This window comes from Pseudopodoces humilis, chromosome 21 (assembly GCF_049639895.1).
Source record: "Pseudopodoces humilis isolate 2021_Gansu_Grassland_sample_001 chromosome 21, ASM4963989v1, whole genome shotgun sequence".
NCBI classification, from domain to species: domain Eukaryota; kingdom Metazoa; phylum Chordata; class Aves; order Passeriformes; family Paridae; genus Pseudopodoces; species Pseudopodoces humilis.
The window spans coordinates 5,851,309-5,870,175 of NC_142220.1; the positions used below are offsets into that span (position 1 = coordinate 5,851,309).

Genomic DNA, 18,867 nt, shown 5'->3' on the forward strand with positions numbered 1-18,867 from the left:
CAGTGACCACTCCTGCACCTGCCCACATCTCAGACCTCACACGCTTCCAGCCACTACCAACACGCTACCTGAGTGGATAAATGCATTGGTCACTGGAAAATGACCATGCCACCAGACACATTCCAATGGCAGTCTGTAGCTGACATCCCTAAGCTGGTCTGGGCATCTGGGATCACTCAGGAAACCCAGCTGAAAGGAATCCCTTTGTGCCTTTGTGCCCCTGTGCAGTTGCTGGCACAAATCCAGCCCCAGTCTTGGTTTCATGTGCAGGTTCCCACTGTGCAGAACAAAGTTCAGCAATGACATCTGTTGCCTCTGAGGGCAAAGCTGGACACGGTCAATTAAAATCAATGTTTTGCTGAGCACAGACTGGAAAAACTGTTCTGAAGTGATTTGGAGGACTTCATACTTTGCTCTTTAAAGGTTTTTATGGCAATTGAATACTCAGCAATATTTGATCCTCAGTAAAATAGCTGTTTATTGCCTCTTTAATTAGGCATTTCATAGCACTGAATGAATAACTGTATCTCCAAGGATGGTTTGTGATTCCTTCCCGCTGGGAAATTGCCCAGACTTACATCTTTTCTTCATCTAGTTCCTCTAGCATTATAAATAAAATAATTAATAATAACTAAACATCTATTTTTCTTGTACAGAAATGTCTGCATTCCAAAATTGGAACTTTAAATAGCGATTGTTCTATACAGTCTTTAAAATCCTTTTCTAAGTCATCAGCCTGAAACTGTGCTTGGGAACTTGGACTAAGAAAAAGAGCTTTCTAGGCATTTTCTTGAGGGGAAAAAAAAAAACCCCAAAGAAATCAGCAACAAAAAAAGGTCTTTCCATCTGTATCCCACTTAACTGAGAACAGTCTAATGTGTCCTCCAGTGCTCTTGAGGGAAGTTTCCTACTTTAGTGTGGCCAGTGAGGGAACCAGGTTCTTGGCATAAACCCAAGTTTGATGGCCAGGGGCTGGTGTGACACATCCTGGTGGTTACAAAACCTGTGAAGCTCATGGGACTGAAGGATGTGACCAAAAGAAATGGTTGGGAAGTGCTGAAGTGAGAGAGGCAGCACTGTGGTAACGTTCTGTGATTCCTGTAACAGCTATTAAACACCTCTTAGGCTACCAAAAAATAAAACAGACTTAATACCACCAGTTTTGGGAACAAGCACCTGATAAGATAGCCTCTTAAACAATCCTGAAGTCTGTCAAAAATAGAGAAGTGAAAGAGGGCAGGGAGAGAGCAGGAGGTGGACTGAGCAGGGAGAGAAAGTGCAGGGCCATGGACAGGAAGGGCTACGGAGAAAGTTCAGTCAGAAGAGAGAGCATGCAAGAAGAAGAGCACCTCCAACTTATTTCTGACTTATTCAACTACATTAAAAGACACTAAGAGACAAATGTCAGGTTGGAGACTTGGAGTGGGGTCTTTCCTTGTTCACCTGAAGAGCCTCCTCCAGGCAGGGCTGCACTCCTGCACATCTAGTTGAGCGTTGTGTTCAATTTGCACCAGCACTATTTTGTTTAGTTAGTTACTCTCCTTGCTGGTTGGTTGTTTCATTTTTTTCTTCTAATCTGTATTTCTCAAGCAAATGCATTGATATGTTTCTCTGTGGAGTTTTAAAGCATTACTAGAATGAGATGGTTCCATTATTTTATTACATTCTTGAATAGCAGTGGTGCTACTGTGCCAATAAATAAACCTGCTTGATAAATGGGACAGGTAACATCACTGTGACATTACAAGACTGTAATAAACCAAATAGTGAATCAAGTTATCAGCTGCTGTGCTCATGACTGAGATTTATGATGCCATCCAGCACTAGTGATCTTTGCAGTTGTCACTATTTGTGTAACACTGAGCTCTGCTATCCAAGAAGCTCCAGGCCTGATTACTATTATTTTTTAATTTCAATAACCCCCAATGGAAAGGTCATTGCAAATCATGCAGCCATTAAAAAGGCTTCCTTGGCTCCTTGTTCAGCCTAAGATGACACTATTTCCTTCATGCAAATTTTATAGCTGGACATGCTTTTGGGAGAAGAATTATCAGCAGACATGAGGCAGGGAGGGAAGGAGGGGATTGTGTGGAAGGTCAAGCAGGACTCAGAAAGATGTGGAAAGACTACCGACCAGCCATCTGTTTCTCCTTACTCCTTCTCTTTTTCTCCAGCCGGCGGAGCCTCTTCTCCTCCCGCCTCTTGGCTTCTTCCTCCTCCTGGTGCTGCCGACACTTGTGGAAATTCTCCACCACCACTCCCACAAACATATTGAGGACGAAGAAGGCCACAATCAGCAAGAAGGAAATGAAGTAGAGTAGCATCCATGGATTGTAGTTCATGACCGGCTGCAAAGTGGAGGAAGGCAAATTTCAACTGAGCCTCAAAAAGAAGAATGGGGACAAACTGATACAGCTGTGCCATCCACAGAACTCACAGCCCTGTCAGACAGCTCAGGTTGCTCTGCTCTTCCTGAAAATCAGACTTTTCTGAGACATTTTAACTGAATGCTCCTAAAATGTGTGTTGAGGACAGAAGCACCACCTCTCTTCTGTGAAGAGGACAGCAGCATCCTTTGCATCTATTGTAAGTCCCTCACTGCAAACCTCTACCTACACAAAGCACTTCTTTTCTCCTGAAATGACCAAACTGCTTAAAAAGTCAAACCATTCTTTGATAGGTACACTTCTCCTAACAAGAGTTACACCAGTCATGTTGCAAAATCTGTAGGGAAAGTGTTGAGTACAAATCCAGACTTTTTACTAAACTCATAACATCCCACAACCTGGATTAAATGCCACCCTGAATCCTAATCCCATCACCCCATTTGAGTGTGGTAGCCCACAGTATTTTGCAAAACAAGAGCTAAAATGTGTGACAAGTGATTTGTTAGAGCTCTGCTGCAGCCTGTACCTGCTGGTCGACTCCCACAGCATCCAAGCCATCGTACATGATATCCACCCACCCATCCTTGGAGGCCAGGACAAAGAGAGACATCAGGGCCTAGAAATACACAGGAAAAAAGTTAGGCACAGTGGCAGTAAACCTCTTTTACTTGTAACATCTTACTCCTCTTTGCCCTTTCCTGCCTGAGGAATGTCATTACCTGTCTGATAATGGGACACTTTGATGACCAAGATTTCTCTTGGCAGTGAAATCTATCAATGCCAATGCCAGGTTCAGCAATGAGCAGTAATTTGGAAACCACAGTGCCGAAGACAAAAGCGGCTTCATTTCCACCCTTCGGGACTCTACTGCTCTCAACTAATTAATTCTTACCACACTGCTAAAAAAAGGCTGAGTTGCAGAGATGGCTGAAAATGTCCAGCTCTATTAGACAAGCCTTTCTGCAAGATATATTTGGTTTGTTATGTAGCAGTGAAGCAATTAAGTGCTCCATGAAGCCACATGTGCTTGTTCTGTTCCAAAAAGAAGTGTATGCCTGCTTGGAAACACTGCCTTTGGGATTTACAGAGACAGAAGGCTGTGTATGTGAACTGAATATTTACTGTGGCTGGCAGTGCCCTGTAAGAAAATCCCATGGGATAATAAGCCACAGATTTTAAGTCAAGGAGGTAAAGGAGCAAAGAAGCAGATTACCGTTCTATTAATACCTGTCCGAGATTATCAAAATTATACTTGTGCCGGACCCATTTGTAGCTTGCTTCTGTACAATCCGATTTATTTGTGATGTTTCTGGTGTCCTCCCCCTGGCAGACAAAAAACTTGCCTTTGAAAAGCTGCAAAACACGCAAAGAAGAGAGGAAGTGTCAGGGCTCAGTCTCCAGGATTTCTACACAGGTGATGAGCATTTTTCCAGGGTTCTCTGCCCAGCCCACGCCAACCAGCGCTGCTGAGGGATCTGACCTCATTCATGCAGTTTATTAAGAGTGAGCAGCCTGTATAATATGCACCTAATGAGCAAATGCATGATTTCACATTGTTTAGGACACCCAGCTCATGCATTAAGCTGTCTGGTTCAGTGATTTGAGATTTGCCTAAAGGCCTTTGCTCCTGAGTTTTCAGCTCGAGTGTAGCCCCAGCCAATAGCCCAGAGCAGCAAATGGCTTCTTAGCACATGTGGAACAACTCTGGTTACTCTCAGCCCAGTTAACAACAAATGAAGTGACACGGGGGCCCTCTGTCAGCAGAGAAAAGGCCCGGTGGTGGACTGATGTCTGCTCATGGAGGTGACAAGGGGACACTTGAGAGGGAAGACAAGCCCCTGGGGGTGATGTTTGTGTTGAATCAAGACTGCTGTCAGTCCTGCCCTGCTCTCTGATCCTGGGTGCTCTGCCCCTGCTGTCTGCAGGGTCACTGAAAATATTCCCTGTGCACAGCTGAGGGAGTCAAGCTCAGCCAGTGCTGGGTACCTGATCCTGAGCTTATTTCCTTTGGTTTAAGCTTGGGGAGATGCAATTCCTGGAGAGTCAGCTCCTGATTTATACCTGCATGAGGAACGTGTTTAATTCTAGACCTGGTGCTTCCCACACATGGAACAGAAAGTGGCAGGGGATGATTACTGCTTCAGACAGGGTGATTGATGCTAGCAGGATGGATGGTATCAAAGCCCGGGAGACAGCCAACAAATCTACTTTTGTTTGCTGACAGGAGCTATTGACATTACTGTCGGGAAGGAGGGGGCAAATGGCAGCCTGCTCTCCAGGCTCCTTAAAACATCACCTGGGTATACTGAGAAGAGACACTGATGGAGTTTGATCTGTTTTTCTAGACAAATAACAGTAGAAATAATAGTGAACAAGATAAACCCACACATTATTCCTTGTGTTTCCTTCAGAAATCAACAGAGGGAAGATGGTCTCTAGGCATGCAAAGTTAATCACTGCACAATGCAATCATAGAACTTTTGGATGCAGGAAGTATTCCCTGAACTTTCCATGAAGAAACACTATCTGTGGTAAGGCAGACTGGGGAGATATAGTCTTCACAGAGAAAAGTTTTAATTAAGCAGGAAGGCAAATAACTGGCTATATTGTCTGTAAATACAACTTCTCCAGGAGCTGGACTGTAATGCCACTCAGGTGGGAGCAGAAACAGTGCTATTGACAGGGTGTGGAAATACAAAGCCAAGTTTGCAAAAACACTGATCCCTGACAGTACTTCACATTTTGGCACTTCTGGAAGGAAAAGCTCCTGTGTTTCTGACTGAACTTGCTTTATCCACCTGTTTCTTGTATCTTATTAATGACAATTCACACATGGGCAGCTCTACAACCAAAACAGTTTTGCTAAGAGGACATGCTGTTAGAAACTTTGATGTCTGGACTTTAATAGCATTAAAAACTGCTAGTTTGATCCCCAGCTTATATTTAAATGGAAAAACTAACTGTAACTTTGAGATATCATCTTTTTATAGAAAATAGCTCAGGCCTGATCTTACAGCTAATTAGACATAAATATTAACTGAGAATTTTGCATCCTGAATATAGGATCAGTTTTGCTTGTATCACTGAATTACATCAATAGTCAAGACAATTTAACGTAAAGCTGCAAGTCACCAGGGAAAGCATCACAGCTAGTAGGGATGAAATTCAAAGAGCATACTGCAAATTTTGTTGTCTGGCATAAATTTTCTCATGTCTGAGTGTTAGATTGTTTTATGGAATATGCTTAGTTTCATGAATCTGTTTAATAAAATGTATGGATGCTGTTATGATGTAATGCTAAACCAATCTAGCTGCTGAGGTGGTTATGGATGGCATGATTTTCTTCCCTGTTTATCTTCAATGCTGTATTTTATTACTTAAGCAGTATGTTAATGTAAAATATTATATAGGACACCTTTCCAAGACACAGCCAAGTAGAGTTGCTTTCAAAAAGACAGCTATGACAGATCAGATAAACTTTAGAAACAAGTGTTATATCGGAATATTTATATGAAGCAATCTCCTCTTCCCAGGTAATGAGAAACCAATTTCATTGGAAACTGTCACTTTTCCCCTAGGTTCCTGCACTCCTGGGACTGAGGATATTGCCAGCAGAGCTGGCAAGAAACAGACTCAGAAAGCTTTGTTTCTGCAAGCTCTCAGTTACACAAACTGTCAGAATCTGAATGAATCTCCAGTTCAAGGTCTCTGTGGAGTTTAAAAGCCAATTATTTCAGCTTCGAGTTTCTATTTCCCCATCAGTTTGTAACTAAAAAAAAGGTGGAGGGGAGATCATAGAATAACAGAATGGGTTGGATTGAAAGGGACCTTTATAGGTCACCCAGTCCAACTCCCTGCAGTGAGCACAGACACCTCATCCATTCTGACATCAGTTTGAGCTCAGAAAGGCTTACACTGTGCCATGCACACAGATACCCTGACCTGGGGCAATCTGGGGCTTGTTGCACTTTTGGGTTAAGTGCTGAGGCTTACAGAGGACTCACCTGAACTCCCAAGATCCCAAAGATTATGAAAAAGGCACAGCAGATGACCACAATGTTCCCAATGGGTTTCAGGGATGACATGAGAGTCTCCACCACCAGCTTCAGTCCTTGGGCTCGACTAATGACTCTGTAGGGGAAAGCAATTACAAAAGTTCTTAGTCCTGTTCCTGCCCAGGTCTGTCTCCTATCAAGATAGAAGATATGAAGAACATAGCATTAGAAAATTTTTTAGAATGACAAGCTACTCAAAAATCATGATGGAAAAAGCACTTCTGGAAGATTGACCTGTAAAGTCACGGAGGTCTTGGAGGGAAGGATCTCTGCCTAATTTATACAGCTTTGCATAAATAAAGAGGAGGAGAAAACATATGAGGAGCCAAGCCAGAAAATTCAGCTGTTTTGCTTGGGTCATCCACAGACACAGACTTTCATGCCTGTAGCCTGTCTAGGACTACAAAGAGAAGGCTTCCCACTGTCACATTCTATACAGATTTATGTAAGTCATTTGATTTGTCTCAGTGCATGAAATGGAGCTGCCACTCTTACACATCTGCCTGCACATCTGCAGCAATTACAGAATCACAGAATGGTTTGGGTTGGAAGGGACATTTAAATGTCACCTAATCCAACCCCCTGCAATGAGCAGGGACACCTCCTACTAGATCAGATTGCCCAGTAGCCCCTGATATTTTTACAGAGATGGGACATCTATCACCTCTATGGGCAACCCGTGCCATTGTTTTCACCACTCTCATCTTAAAAAATAATCTGTTGTGTACTTATAGTGCTGCTGTGTACAGAGACCTGAGTTACCCCCTCAGACCATCACAATTTCTGCTTTATACCCACTGTACAGCCTCAGCTCTAAAACACTGCTGTCCTCCAGGTGAATCTTCACTGGCAGCACCAGAAGCATTTAACCTAATTTCTGTAGCTCCTCTCTGGTATCACATGGAATTTCATAACACAAGATTAGATCACATCAAAAAGTTGAAGAAGAATAATGTGGACTTCATGACTGAAGAAATAAAAAAGCAAAAAAAAAGCAGAAACTGTACTATACTCTCAAGGTTAATGTTGCAAAGAAAGGACAAGTCTTGTGTGATTTAGAGAAGCCATCTCACCATGCTGGGAAAGATGAACGAGATATTCAGCCTCACTGACCTGAAGGTGGGGACCAAGAAAGGCATTTGAAGAGGTTACATGCCTCCTTCCTCTTGAACTGCCAGCTGGAATGAAGCATTTCACCAGCTCTGTAAATCAGTTTGTACTGAAGACATAGAAACTGCTTTCATGAGTCAGAAGCAGTTAAATGCTGTGAAAGTCAGAGGAGGAAAGTGCCTGTGTGTTTCTGGGTGCTGCTGGTGACACCTTTGAACACTTGGCTCTCAAATGTGCCACAAACTTCTCTACATTCCAGTTTCTACCTGGGTCTCTCTTTCACCATGGGAGTCCTCTCACCACCTCACCCATTCCTCCCCAAGTCTGGCTCCACCACCTGAAGCACTGTTGGAGTTTTGCTGCCTGGACAGAGTCCAAATTCTCCTCCACTTCCTCTCCTGGGCATGGTGCTCGCAGCAGAGATCCCCATGGACACATTCACACTGATCAAGTGTGGCCTCACCTGAGACCACAGCCAGCCTGCACCATCCCTCTCCTCCCCAGGACCTGCAAGTTGAGTGACCTGCAGTGCTCAGTGCATGGCCAGCATCTCTTACCAGAACTGGTGGGTTTAAACTGTATCCTGAAAAGCTAACACTTATTTCTTTCTTTTTTTTTCTGGTTAAATATTTACTCAAAATGTCAAGGGTAACTCATCAGTTAGCACTTTCAGAAAGAAACAGATGGTGGTATTTTTATCCACTCTCTTACCAGTGAAACACAAAGAGCAGATGATGATATTCCTCACACTGGGCAGATCTGCCAGGTGGCTGCTGTGGCTCCGTGTTTCAGACACCTCGGTTTTCCTGACACTCAGATCTGGATATTTTAGGGAAGAAGCTGGAGGGTGAGATGGCTGAAGGAGCAGAAGGCTGCACACCCCATGAGCAGTGTGGGGACTGCCAAAGCTGCCCAGAGGGATTAGCCCAGCCTGGAGACCTTGCTGTTGCTGCCATGGGGCTGAGAACTGAGCCCAGCCCAGCAAAGAGGGGCTGAGGAGCAGCTCAGTGTGCCCAGCTCAGTGAGCTGGGTAATGCAGCCTAACAAGCCATGTCTGAGTGCACAAAGTGAGCCATGGGCTGGGCAGGCTGAGGCTGAACATCTCTTCCAGCTCCTCAGATGCACTCAAGACCTCCACACCCCTCACATCCCTTGCAGAGTCCTGGATGAAACACAACACTTGCCAAACTACAGGTGGGAAACCAAGGCACGGGAGGAGGGCAAACCAAGTTCTCAGAGGTAAGAAGACAACTCAATTCCAATTATTTCAATGTAAATTAGGTCCTTTGGTGCCTTTAGGGATCCTGACTTTAGGGAGAGTGGACTTCTGTCCACTGTCATGCAGGATGGAACCAAAGCTATGTCTTCTAAACTGAAGGTCTATGGTCTGAACTACTGGAGCATCCTTAAATGTTGGGGAACAAGGAAGGAATTTAGTCTCCAGAGTTTAAAGTTGATAATTTTCTCCAACATTTATTAAGAAATGTTGTTCTAGAAATAATAAAGTGATTTCCCCCGTGAGGTACTACTTTGTATTCAGCTGAGAGGGAAAACAAGAGGTTGGTTACTTGTCTGACAAGTCATGTGCATGTTGAGGAAAAGAGGACTGGAAAACAGTAGCATTTGTCTGCTTTAAGTGTTTTGATCAACCAGGGAATTCCTCAAATTGGAATGCATTAGAATAATTAGAATTATGGTAAAAGCTGACACCAGTTTAGCTCCATGCCAGTGCTGTTTTCAGCACTACAGGGAGAAAAGACTTTGGAAAGGTTTCGAAATATAATAGTTCTTACTAATGGAAACCTTCAGACCTTGGAGCTGCCTCAGACTAAGGGCCTGATCCAACACTGAGGCAAGTCTGTGTGAAGATTCCTGATATTCTCCTAAGGGTCTGACAATTCTCTAAGTGTCAATGAAATTCTCAGCTTTTCCAGGTTATTAGTACCACCCCCAATATGTCAAAATACGGCATCCCCACACCTCATCAGTACTGCCAAGGTCCTGCTGCTATCAGGCTTGTAAAATCTGATTATCTGACCCACACCCCTGCAGTTTATGGCTGAAGGATGTGGCTGATTTGGAGCCCTGCAGATGCGCAAGAAAAGGAGACCTGACAAAGTCCCATTCAGCATAATTCTAGTCTGCATTAGGCATATGACAAACAGGAAAAATTTAAATAAGACATTCTTTCTTCCTTATTTTGGTGTGAATAAATGTTAATCCCTCTAATTCCCCCCGGTTCTTCTGGTCTGAGGATTCCCAGTGCTGTTGAACCCCTGGTGTGAGATGCTCCGAACCACTGCCAACATCGTCCTAGCTGGATCCATTATTAACATTAAGCCTTCCTGATGAGAGCTCTCAGAAGAAGTAGCAGAACTTAGAAGAAGCAACAGATCAACATTAATAAAGACCTTCCTCCACAGATTAAAAGAAAATTAGCAAAGATGATAATATGATAGATAGATAGAAGAGAGTTATGAAATTACTATTAGACCATGATAGTATAAAAGTGAATAATTTATCTGTGTGCTTTAGAAGTGTAAGCCTGAGCTCTGTAGAGAGTAAAGCAGCTGGGAAGTCCACCCACATTAAATCTGAATACATTTTTAATTTTGATTTCTCTTGTATCTTAAACTATAACACTTGATCCCAACGACAGCAGGTAGAATGCATTAGGAAGGAATATTATTGTATAAGCAATGCCTTTACTGGCTGAAACATCAGAGGGTCATGGAAACATTTTTAAATGTCATTCCTCTGTGAATTTACTTTTGGAATTCTGGTCATAAAGCTAGGATTGAATCTTCATGGAATCAGTTTGGAGGCTGATAATAAAATGTGCAATTAAAACCCTGAGAGTGGCATACAGTTTTTTTTTAATGACTAGGTAGAAGTGTGTGGGGTTTTGTGTGCTGCATAAAACAATGGGGTGGTTTCCACAGGAGAAAATCAGAGACAGAATGAGGGAGATCTTTTGCAAGAATCCCCTTTCCGGGCCATCCAGTGGGAAAACCAACACAGAGATGAGGAGGGTTGTCTCTACCCTTGAGCTGAGTGTGACACACACACAGCTGTGGCTTGGCTTCTCTCCTGCAGCCTTGTCCTGGAGTCTCCTCAGAAAGGGAGGACAGAAGGAGCCAGGTTTGCTCCTCTGTGGTGTGAATGGAGCATTTGTTTTGGTCTCTGCCTTACGCCTCCCCAAAGAAGAAAAACTGGCTCAGCCTGCACAAGAGACTTCACCCAGCCACGGTAAAGAAGCCACAGTGTGCAAAGACCTCAGGTCACTTATCCCAGCTGTCACCCCACGCTGGTGCAGCGACACATTCCAGGCTGTGCAGTGAGGATGTGATCCCTGAGCCACACAGGGAGCCCGTGGCAAAGGCAGATGTGGGCAGATGTGGGCAGAGCTGCTCAGGGCAGCCCAGATGTGCAGCACCCAGGCAGATGGGCAGAGATTTATGACTCATTGAAAAGCCCCCAGTTTGATGGCTGCTTTTTCATTTCCTACAAATCTAATAATGGGAGGACAGAACTGTTGTGAACATATTTAGGGAATGGGTTTGTTGCTGTCTTTTTTAACGTTTCCTTTGTAGGAGAAAGCAGCATTTTGACTGAAAACATACACTTATTCTCATGAGAAAACAAATCAAATACCAACAGAAATGCAATAGCAATGAAGAGCCCAATCCCACACATGCTTCAGATGGCAGGTCTTCCTTCAGGCTGGAGCTACTGAGTGGATTATTCCCCATAACTGCAGATTATTCATGCACATAAGTGACTACAGAGGAAGGCTCCAGTTAAAAAAGGCCCAAGTCCTGGCCAGACAGCCCTACAGATCTACAAAGAAGAATACAGGCTTTGACCAGGTCAGACAGGTGACTCCAGCAGAGATTGGCATAACCCAAATGTCTCTCTTTAAATCTGATTTAACCATGGAACATCAATAGAGAAACTTGCATTCCATGGTTCAGAGAAGAGAAATCAATCCTCCTTTTATTCTGAGCCATCTAGATTATTTTATAGGTTTTCTTAACAAGGGTCAAAAATCAGCCGAAATGGAGGATCAGAGCAAATCTACCCATCAACAACTGGGCAGATACTACCCCAGAAACTGCAGCTGACATGAGATACCAGGGGACACACAAAGAGAGAAGAGCCTGAATTGGAGTCACATAGGAATAAAATCTACTTACATGGTGAGGAAGCTGAACTACCCCAATGCTATCTGTCCAGATAAAAATGATTAAAAGCAGCTCACATCCTAAAACTCACCAGGCACAACACACAAATACAGACCAATTGAACAGAATGTCCTTTATAGCCGTTGAGAATATTTGAAAGATATGTATAGGCATGGCCATTGTTATAAACTTATTCACACAGGAGTAGTAAAACAACATCTTCTATCAGAAACAGGGTCCTATTTTTCTGTTCTGAAAGAGAAAAATCCTGATTCAAAGCAAACCTTTTTATGGAGGAAGCAGCAGTAAGATATGACAGGCACACAAAGATGCTTTGAGCAGGAAGGTTTATTAGCTGCAGCATAACAGGGGCAGCAACAATGGTATTAAAGAGGAACTGCATTTAGCATGAAGAGAAACCTTCATGCCTTAGGGTACAGGTCACAAACAGATGCCTGTTTAGAAGAGGTTGGTCCTTGGGCAGGTTCTTATCAGAGTGGTGCCTGTCCCTGGAGCACGGGATGCTGCCTACGGGCAGAGTTGAGGGGCCAACTTAGTAGAACAATTTTTTTCATCTTGTCTGGGTCATTTTCAAAGTAAATGTCTCTCTAAAATTAATGGGGAGCTGGGGAAAAAAATCTTCTTTGCATTCTAGGTTAAGCAACAGTTGAGTCTCTTAAAAATGATCTACCACCTGCTACTAATTTCCTCCTTTGTTATGAAAGCCATTGACTGCCTGAAGGGGGAGAAGAAGCTGTTAAGCTGCACTTTACACAGAGCAAATGAGAACACAAATAGCAGGGGATGTGTGTTTTAATGGGCAAAAGAGGCATTGATCAGTTTCCTATTCCACTTGGGGCCAGTCCCAAAACACAGCAAGGGCGCAGAGCTCTGGAAGTTGAGCAGGACCTGCGGACTGTCATTGTCTGCAGAGCTGCAGGAGGCTGGGATGACACTGGCGACAGAATCTGTGCCCTTGTCTCACCTGCCCCTTCCCTTGCACAAATGCTCAGCACTGTGGCACACACGTGCTACATCCCTTGGGTCTTGCCCTGCCTCTGCTTACCTCAAGGGCCGCAGAGTCCTCAGCAGCCTCAGAACCCGCAGCATCCCCAGGATTTTTGTGCCGCTGTCCGACACCATCGAGACCAGGATGTCGATAACGGAGATGAGCACCAGCACCCCATCCAGCACATTCCAGCTGCTCTTCAAGTAGGCTTTGTCCCCAAAACACAAGCCTAGTGCCACCACCTGCCCAGACACCAAGTTGCAAGAAATTATGACTGTAGCATCCAAAGTGTTTGTTGGAGTTAGCAACCTGCTGAGAATGTCTTATTTACAGACACTAGTCTGTGAGTCTGCTTACTTCCCAGTACAGAAGCCTAATTAGACAAAACAGCAGCGTTCTATTGATAGAGTTATGAAAATATCACTGCAGAAACATCCCAGGTTGTCCCTTACAGCTGATGTACTTTTAATGCAGATAAATCTACTTGCACAAAACTGTTCCTTACATTTTTAGCTCTAGCATAAAAAAAATTCAATTGTATCTTATTCCTATAGACTGCAGGAGAGAAGGTTCAGAGTGGCTGATCCAAACAATCATGTACAAGCTTCGCAAATAAAGAAACTAGAAAAATTTTCCAAAGAAAATGTTCAGTGAGATGATTATGAATTACACAAGAGAGATTCACAGCCATGGGTCTCTGAACCTCCTGCCTCAAATCCAGCAAAGGATTTTCCTCAGGAAAGCACACAGCAGCTTAGGTTGTTGAGGTCAACTGGTTGTTGAAGAAAATGGGACTTACATGCATGGTTGAAGTTAAGCATGTACTCAAGACCTTTGCTGAATAGGGCAGGATTGCTGAATTCAAGGATCCCATTGCTCCTATAATGGTGTAAATCAAGAGCAACTTGAGTGAAATTGTTCTGATGTAAAATGTGCTTGCTTGGAATAAGGCATGTGGTGGGCATCTCAGTAAGATTCAGAAGAGGAAAATTTACACCTCATTTGCAGCTGGTAGACCTAAGGGTTTTGTGAGTCCACCATAATAAAAAACAACTGATATAATACAGACACACTTATCCTCCACCTGCATTTACCTTAACTGTCATCTCAGTCAGGAAGATGACTGTAAAGATGTAGTTGGAGAGAGTCAGGAAGATCCGTTCCTGTGAAAAAGAAAATGAGAGACAATGTTTTATAGCCTGCTCTCTGCAGCTGTGCATCCCCCAGTGCATATTTGGGTGGGAAAACTGTTCTCCTGATTCTGTGCTGAAACAAATCTTGGACTGTTTGCTTGCAAGGAGGAGAAAATCCAAATATTTACACAATAACACTGCATGGTTGAGCCCTGCCAGGCTCTGTGTCAGCACCACGGACAGGGACAGCCTCCAGCACCTTACCCCCAAACCCTCCCACTTGCCTCCAAATCCTCCCGAATTTCCCCCAAATCACCCTCCCCCCCATAGTGGAAACGGGGAGATGTGCCCTCCTTGAAACATGCTTGACAAATCTCTATCTGCCTCTCACCTGCAGACATCAGTGCATCGTGTAAATGTCACTGAGCTCCCAATTCTCCCAGAAATTGAGTCAATATTAGAGTGACAGAGCTGTGAAGCAGCAGAACCCGTGGGATGCTGAAGCACAGCTGGCCTGAGTTATCACAGTTCCAGCAAAGCCAGCAAAGCTCTGGGGGTTTATGCCAGCTGAGAACTGCCCCCAAAAGGTCAATTCTGTTGCCCAAAGCCACAGGCTACACTGGTGTGAAGCCAAACAGCCTCATTTCACAGTCCCCTGCACTATCCACCAGACCATGCCCAGTCAGCAAGAGCAGCTAGTGATTACAGATGAACCCATGGACTAGTTCCCTACCTATAGTTAGCAGAAACCTTTATTTTTAATAATAATTATTAAGTAAATTACACTTTTCCCTAATCCTTAGATAGCTTCTGACTCCCTGCACTGAGAAATGGACAGCAAAGGACAGAGGCTGGAGGAACGATGATGTGTGTGCATGTCATATGAGTACACACAACTGCCCCCAGTCCTGCTTTTAACAATTTTGGATTTATTTCTGCCTCTCCCTACAGAGCAGTCCCATAAGAGATGCAGATCTCTCATTCAAAATGAGATGCAATTTAAACAAGACAAAACACCTTGGCAACTCTCTTGCTTGCCAGATAGCGATACACTGGAAGTGACTCAGGAACCACAGAGTAGCTTGATTCCATACAGGGTCCATAATTAATTAGGTCCTAGACCTGTTCTGTGATTGCATGAGCTGTGATAGGAAACATCTCTATTGTTAGCTATCTGCCATACAAAAGGCTGCTGTAGGGGGGCAGGCACTGGGCAGGAGGGAGAGGACAGGGAGCTGCTTGTTCAGCTGGAGATAAAACACCAACAGCACGGAGGTGAGACTGAGGATACTGCATTCCTGCCTGGCAAGCATGTGGCTATTTTGAAGGATAATCTCCCTGGTCCATGTCATGCACTCTGCAGTGGGGAGTGCATGCTGGCTCACAGCAGCAGCCCCTGTTCTGATAAGCCAGCTGAAACTGGGACAGGGACAGAGAACTCACTTGAAGCAGTTAGAAAATCCACAGCTCAGGGAAGCAAAGAACAATTATTTTAAACAACTCAACCTAAACTAATTCTCTCGTTTCCAGATGAAAGCTCCATCTGCACAGGCAGGGCCCATGCACCCCTCCTGGATCCCCTGCCCCATTGCTCAGCATTCCCCTTCTCCTCTGCAGCTTCCAGGCCACAGTCCAGCTCCCTTTTTATAACCTAATGATGATGAACCTCACACCAGTCCCTGTCTCCTTTCCTCTTAGTATTCTCCCAATATTCTCCCAGCCAGGGGACACCACAGCTCCTCCTATCCTGTATGAAATACTGGGTTTGTGTGCTACACATCTTTGCTGTGGACTCCTCTAACTCACACTTGTCACCCCATTTCCCTTCTCTATGCGCCTGCAGCTCCTTTTGGAGCCAGTCTTGGGGTGGGGTAACTCTCAGAGGACACAGCAAGGGGCTCAAAGGAAGCATTTAGGATTTTAAGGGAAGTTCTCAGGGTGCCCCATTTGGGGATAAGCAGGGTGATCTCCTCCTGCTACATCAGCTGGCAGGGAGCCCTGCTCTCTTCTTGCAGCTGCGAGTTGGTGCACGACTGCATGGGAACTGAAAAAAAATTTGATTTAGGGAAAGGACTGGTGGGAAAACTGTTACAGTAAGAAGGAATACTAGGGAATGTTTAAAATAGGCAGAAAGCAGCCTAGACTCCAGTTTTAAGGTCTTACATTGAAAATCCACAAAAGTGAACAGCCTGACACGCCTACATCAACAAAACAGGATTCTATATGATTGTGATATGAGCAGTCTTGGGCAATAAATCAGCCAGAGCCCAGCGCATCTCAGCCCAAATCTATGCTAAAACAAAAGATCAGTAGGATGGTTCTGCCCCTCTGATTGCTGGATGCTGATGCTGTGAGGGTCTAGCTTGAGGAATCCTTACACAGAGTATTCGAACAAAGAGGTTCCAAGAACTGGCATTGCAGTGCCTGCATCAATTCAGTTTTTCTGGTGTCACAACAAAGCTGATACACAAAGGGGAGAGAAGAGTATGAAATGAACAGTTTCCCCCATTCCATTCACACCACACATATGTGCCTGTGGGGAACAGATGGAAGAAGTGAACGTTGTGTTGAGAGAGGAAAAGTGTTTGAAGGTTTCTCAGGGAAGGAAACCGAGACAGATGTCATGCTATGTCATGTGTTAAAACCTTGATTGTGCTTCCAGAAATGAGATCTTGGATATGTCACAGGCCACGATCTGCACTTTTGTGCTTTGAAAGGAGACTGAGTAGGGGCCAGGAGAGTTGCTGCACTTAATTCAAAGGATACTCAGGGGGTGTTGACACCTTCCCATTTTAAAAAGACAAAGAAAACAAGACTGAGTGCACAGCAGTTGGGTCCAAGCCACAGGTGTTTCCACCATGAAGAGCACAGGAAAAACCTCAGGAACTCACAGCGCTGTGAGGCTCAATTTTGGGTCGTTCCATGGCAATGGTGATGCAGTTCAGGAAAATGATCACCAAGACAACGTGATCAAACATCTTGTGAGTGATGATTTTATTGCACATCAGACGAAATCTGTCAAGAGAGGAAAAAAAAAAGAGTAGACACAGACTAGCTATTAATGCTCAACTGGCTGGGGTGACACACAGCAGCTCAATGCATAGCAGGGGAATTGAGCACTCTGCTGTCAAAGCAGATGAGCTCCAATCTCCCAATCCTCTCCCTGGCAGAGCCACACACTGAGGGCAGATTGGGTTTTGAACAGAAAGGGATCTGAGCTACGGAACTGAGCCACAAATTTCAAGCCCCGGGAATGTTCATGGGGGACTTCGGTCACTTGGAACGGGGCAGCTGCTTCCACGACTTGGACACACAGCCAGGTTTGGATCTGCTCCCCTAACTGGTTCCTGGTGCTCAGGTTTAGCTTAAATAAAGGCAGAAATACTCCCAGGGAGCCCATAAGGGTTGAGCACACACGGAACAAAGGGACAGAAGCTATTTATTGTGACAGATGGCTGTACACTGACTCAGGATTTATAATACCGTATTACATTTCCCAGAGTCTGCTTCTGAAAATCTCTCTAATCTTTGTATGAATGAACCTGAACGCTGTCCAGGGCTCTCAGCTCCAGCACGGGAAACCCTCGGGTGCGTGTCCAGAGGAACGCATGGAGCATCACAGAGCTCAGCTGGCTCCACATGGCCAGGCAAGGGCAGAGCCAGGCCCTCCAAGCAAGGAGAGGGTGTTCTCTCAGAGAAAGGGAAGGGGGAGGACAGAGAAGTTCAGTGGAGAGGCAGGCTGAGGAGGTCTGGGAGTCCTTTGCTGGGCTGTAAGTGTGTGGTGGGGAAAATTCAGATTTTTCTGCTTGATGCTGCACCTCTCTCCCTTGCTCCAAGCTCATCATACTCCACCAAAAAGTGAAAAACGTGCAGACCATCACTGCCAAAGGAAATGAACCTGATGAAGCTGCAGCCACACCCTGGGCTATGGGTCTTGACTGGATACTCCTGTGCTCTCTGCAGCCAGCAACTGCTTGCTATTCAACCCTGATGTCATGCTGGGGCAGGGGAAGGGCTGGGAGTTTTGTGGATTGACACACAGAGACCCATATGGGATAAACAGGCAGATGAACCATTGTAATGAGGGCACCATTACCACCCATCCTGCCACACCGCCACTGCCCGAGGGCTCAGCCTTACCTGGAGTGAGGGGGGAAGATGTAGATGGACCAGGAGTCCCTCTCTTTGCAGCAGGTGGGGAGCCGGGCCTGCACCCAGGCCTTCATGCGGTCCCTTTTGCTCTGCAGGGAAAACGTACAGAGCGGGAGGAAAACACAGAACCATTAAAACAAACCCCCCAAAACTTCCACGTGAAGGACTTGCGGGCAGCTTTTCACTAAAAACTTATCTTCAAGTGCTCAGTGAAACTGAAATAAAAGCATGTCCCCAAAGAAGACCCTGCTGGGCAGGGGAAGGAGCTCTGGCAGCCAAATGAGGGCTGTGCCAGCCCTGTGAGCTCGGCCTTGCTTCTTTCTCTGTGTGGTAACTGCATCTGGCACACAGTTATCAAAGAGGACAAACAAAATCCTTGTCCAAAGGAATGATAACCACTCAGTCCCTCCAAATACTCCTCAGGTGCTTGCCTGAATCTTCTAAGGTATTTTAGGGATTTTTTTCTGGGGTATTGTTGTTTGTTTTTTTTTTTTTTTAAATACAGAATGCTTATGTCAAAGGTTATAAAGGGAGCAGAGGGAAGGATTCCTGCTGCTTGCTGGGCCAAGCCCTGTGTCCATGCACCAGCAGAAAGCTGAAAAAATCATTTGAGGCCCAAGTTTTGGTCCAGGAACACAACAGTGATTGTCTGCCTTCCACTCAGGATGAGATTACAAAGCCAGAAGGGAACACTAAGGTCAGCCTGACCTGCATGAACATGGGCCATCCAATTCCTGCAAATTAATTCCTGCTTGAAACCACAGCACATCTTCAGCCATGCACACTTATGTTATAGACTGTCTGCAAGGTCATTTCAGTTCAGGAGGGCGGACTGCA

The 18,867-nt window shown here is 44.9% G+C and overlaps 1 protein-coding gene across 8 annotated transcripts in view; it reads right to left on the reverse strand.

Moving 5' to 3' along the window:
- The window catches only part of CACNA1G (calcium voltage-gated channel subunit alpha1 G), a 144,715-nt gene that overhangs the window by 31,852 nt on the left and 93,996 nt on the right, over positions 1–18,867 (reverse strand). For 6 of the 8 annotated variants that reach the window (XM_088065503.1, XM_088065507.1, XM_088065506.1 and 3 more), the window contains 8 exons: positions 18,019–18,119; positions 16,770–16,893; positions 13,840–13,908; positions 12,803–12,987; positions 6,392–6,518; positions 3,615–3,740; positions 2,914–3,003; positions 2,135–2,348 (listed from right to left, as the gene is read on the reverse strand). In XM_088065503.1, coding sequence (XP_087921629.1) covers positions 2,135–2,348; positions 2,914–3,003; positions 3,615–3,740; positions 6,392–6,518; positions 12,803–12,987; positions 13,840–13,908; positions 16,770–16,893; positions 18,019–18,119 — 1,036 coding nt within the window. The remainder of the gene's footprint in view (positions 1–2,134; positions 2,349–2,913; positions 3,004–3,614; positions 3,741–6,391; positions 6,519–12,802; positions 12,988–13,839; positions 13,909–16,769; positions 16,894–18,018; positions 18,120–18,867) is intronic. The other 2 variants (XM_088065504.1, XM_088065502.1) reach the window with 1 other exon arrangement.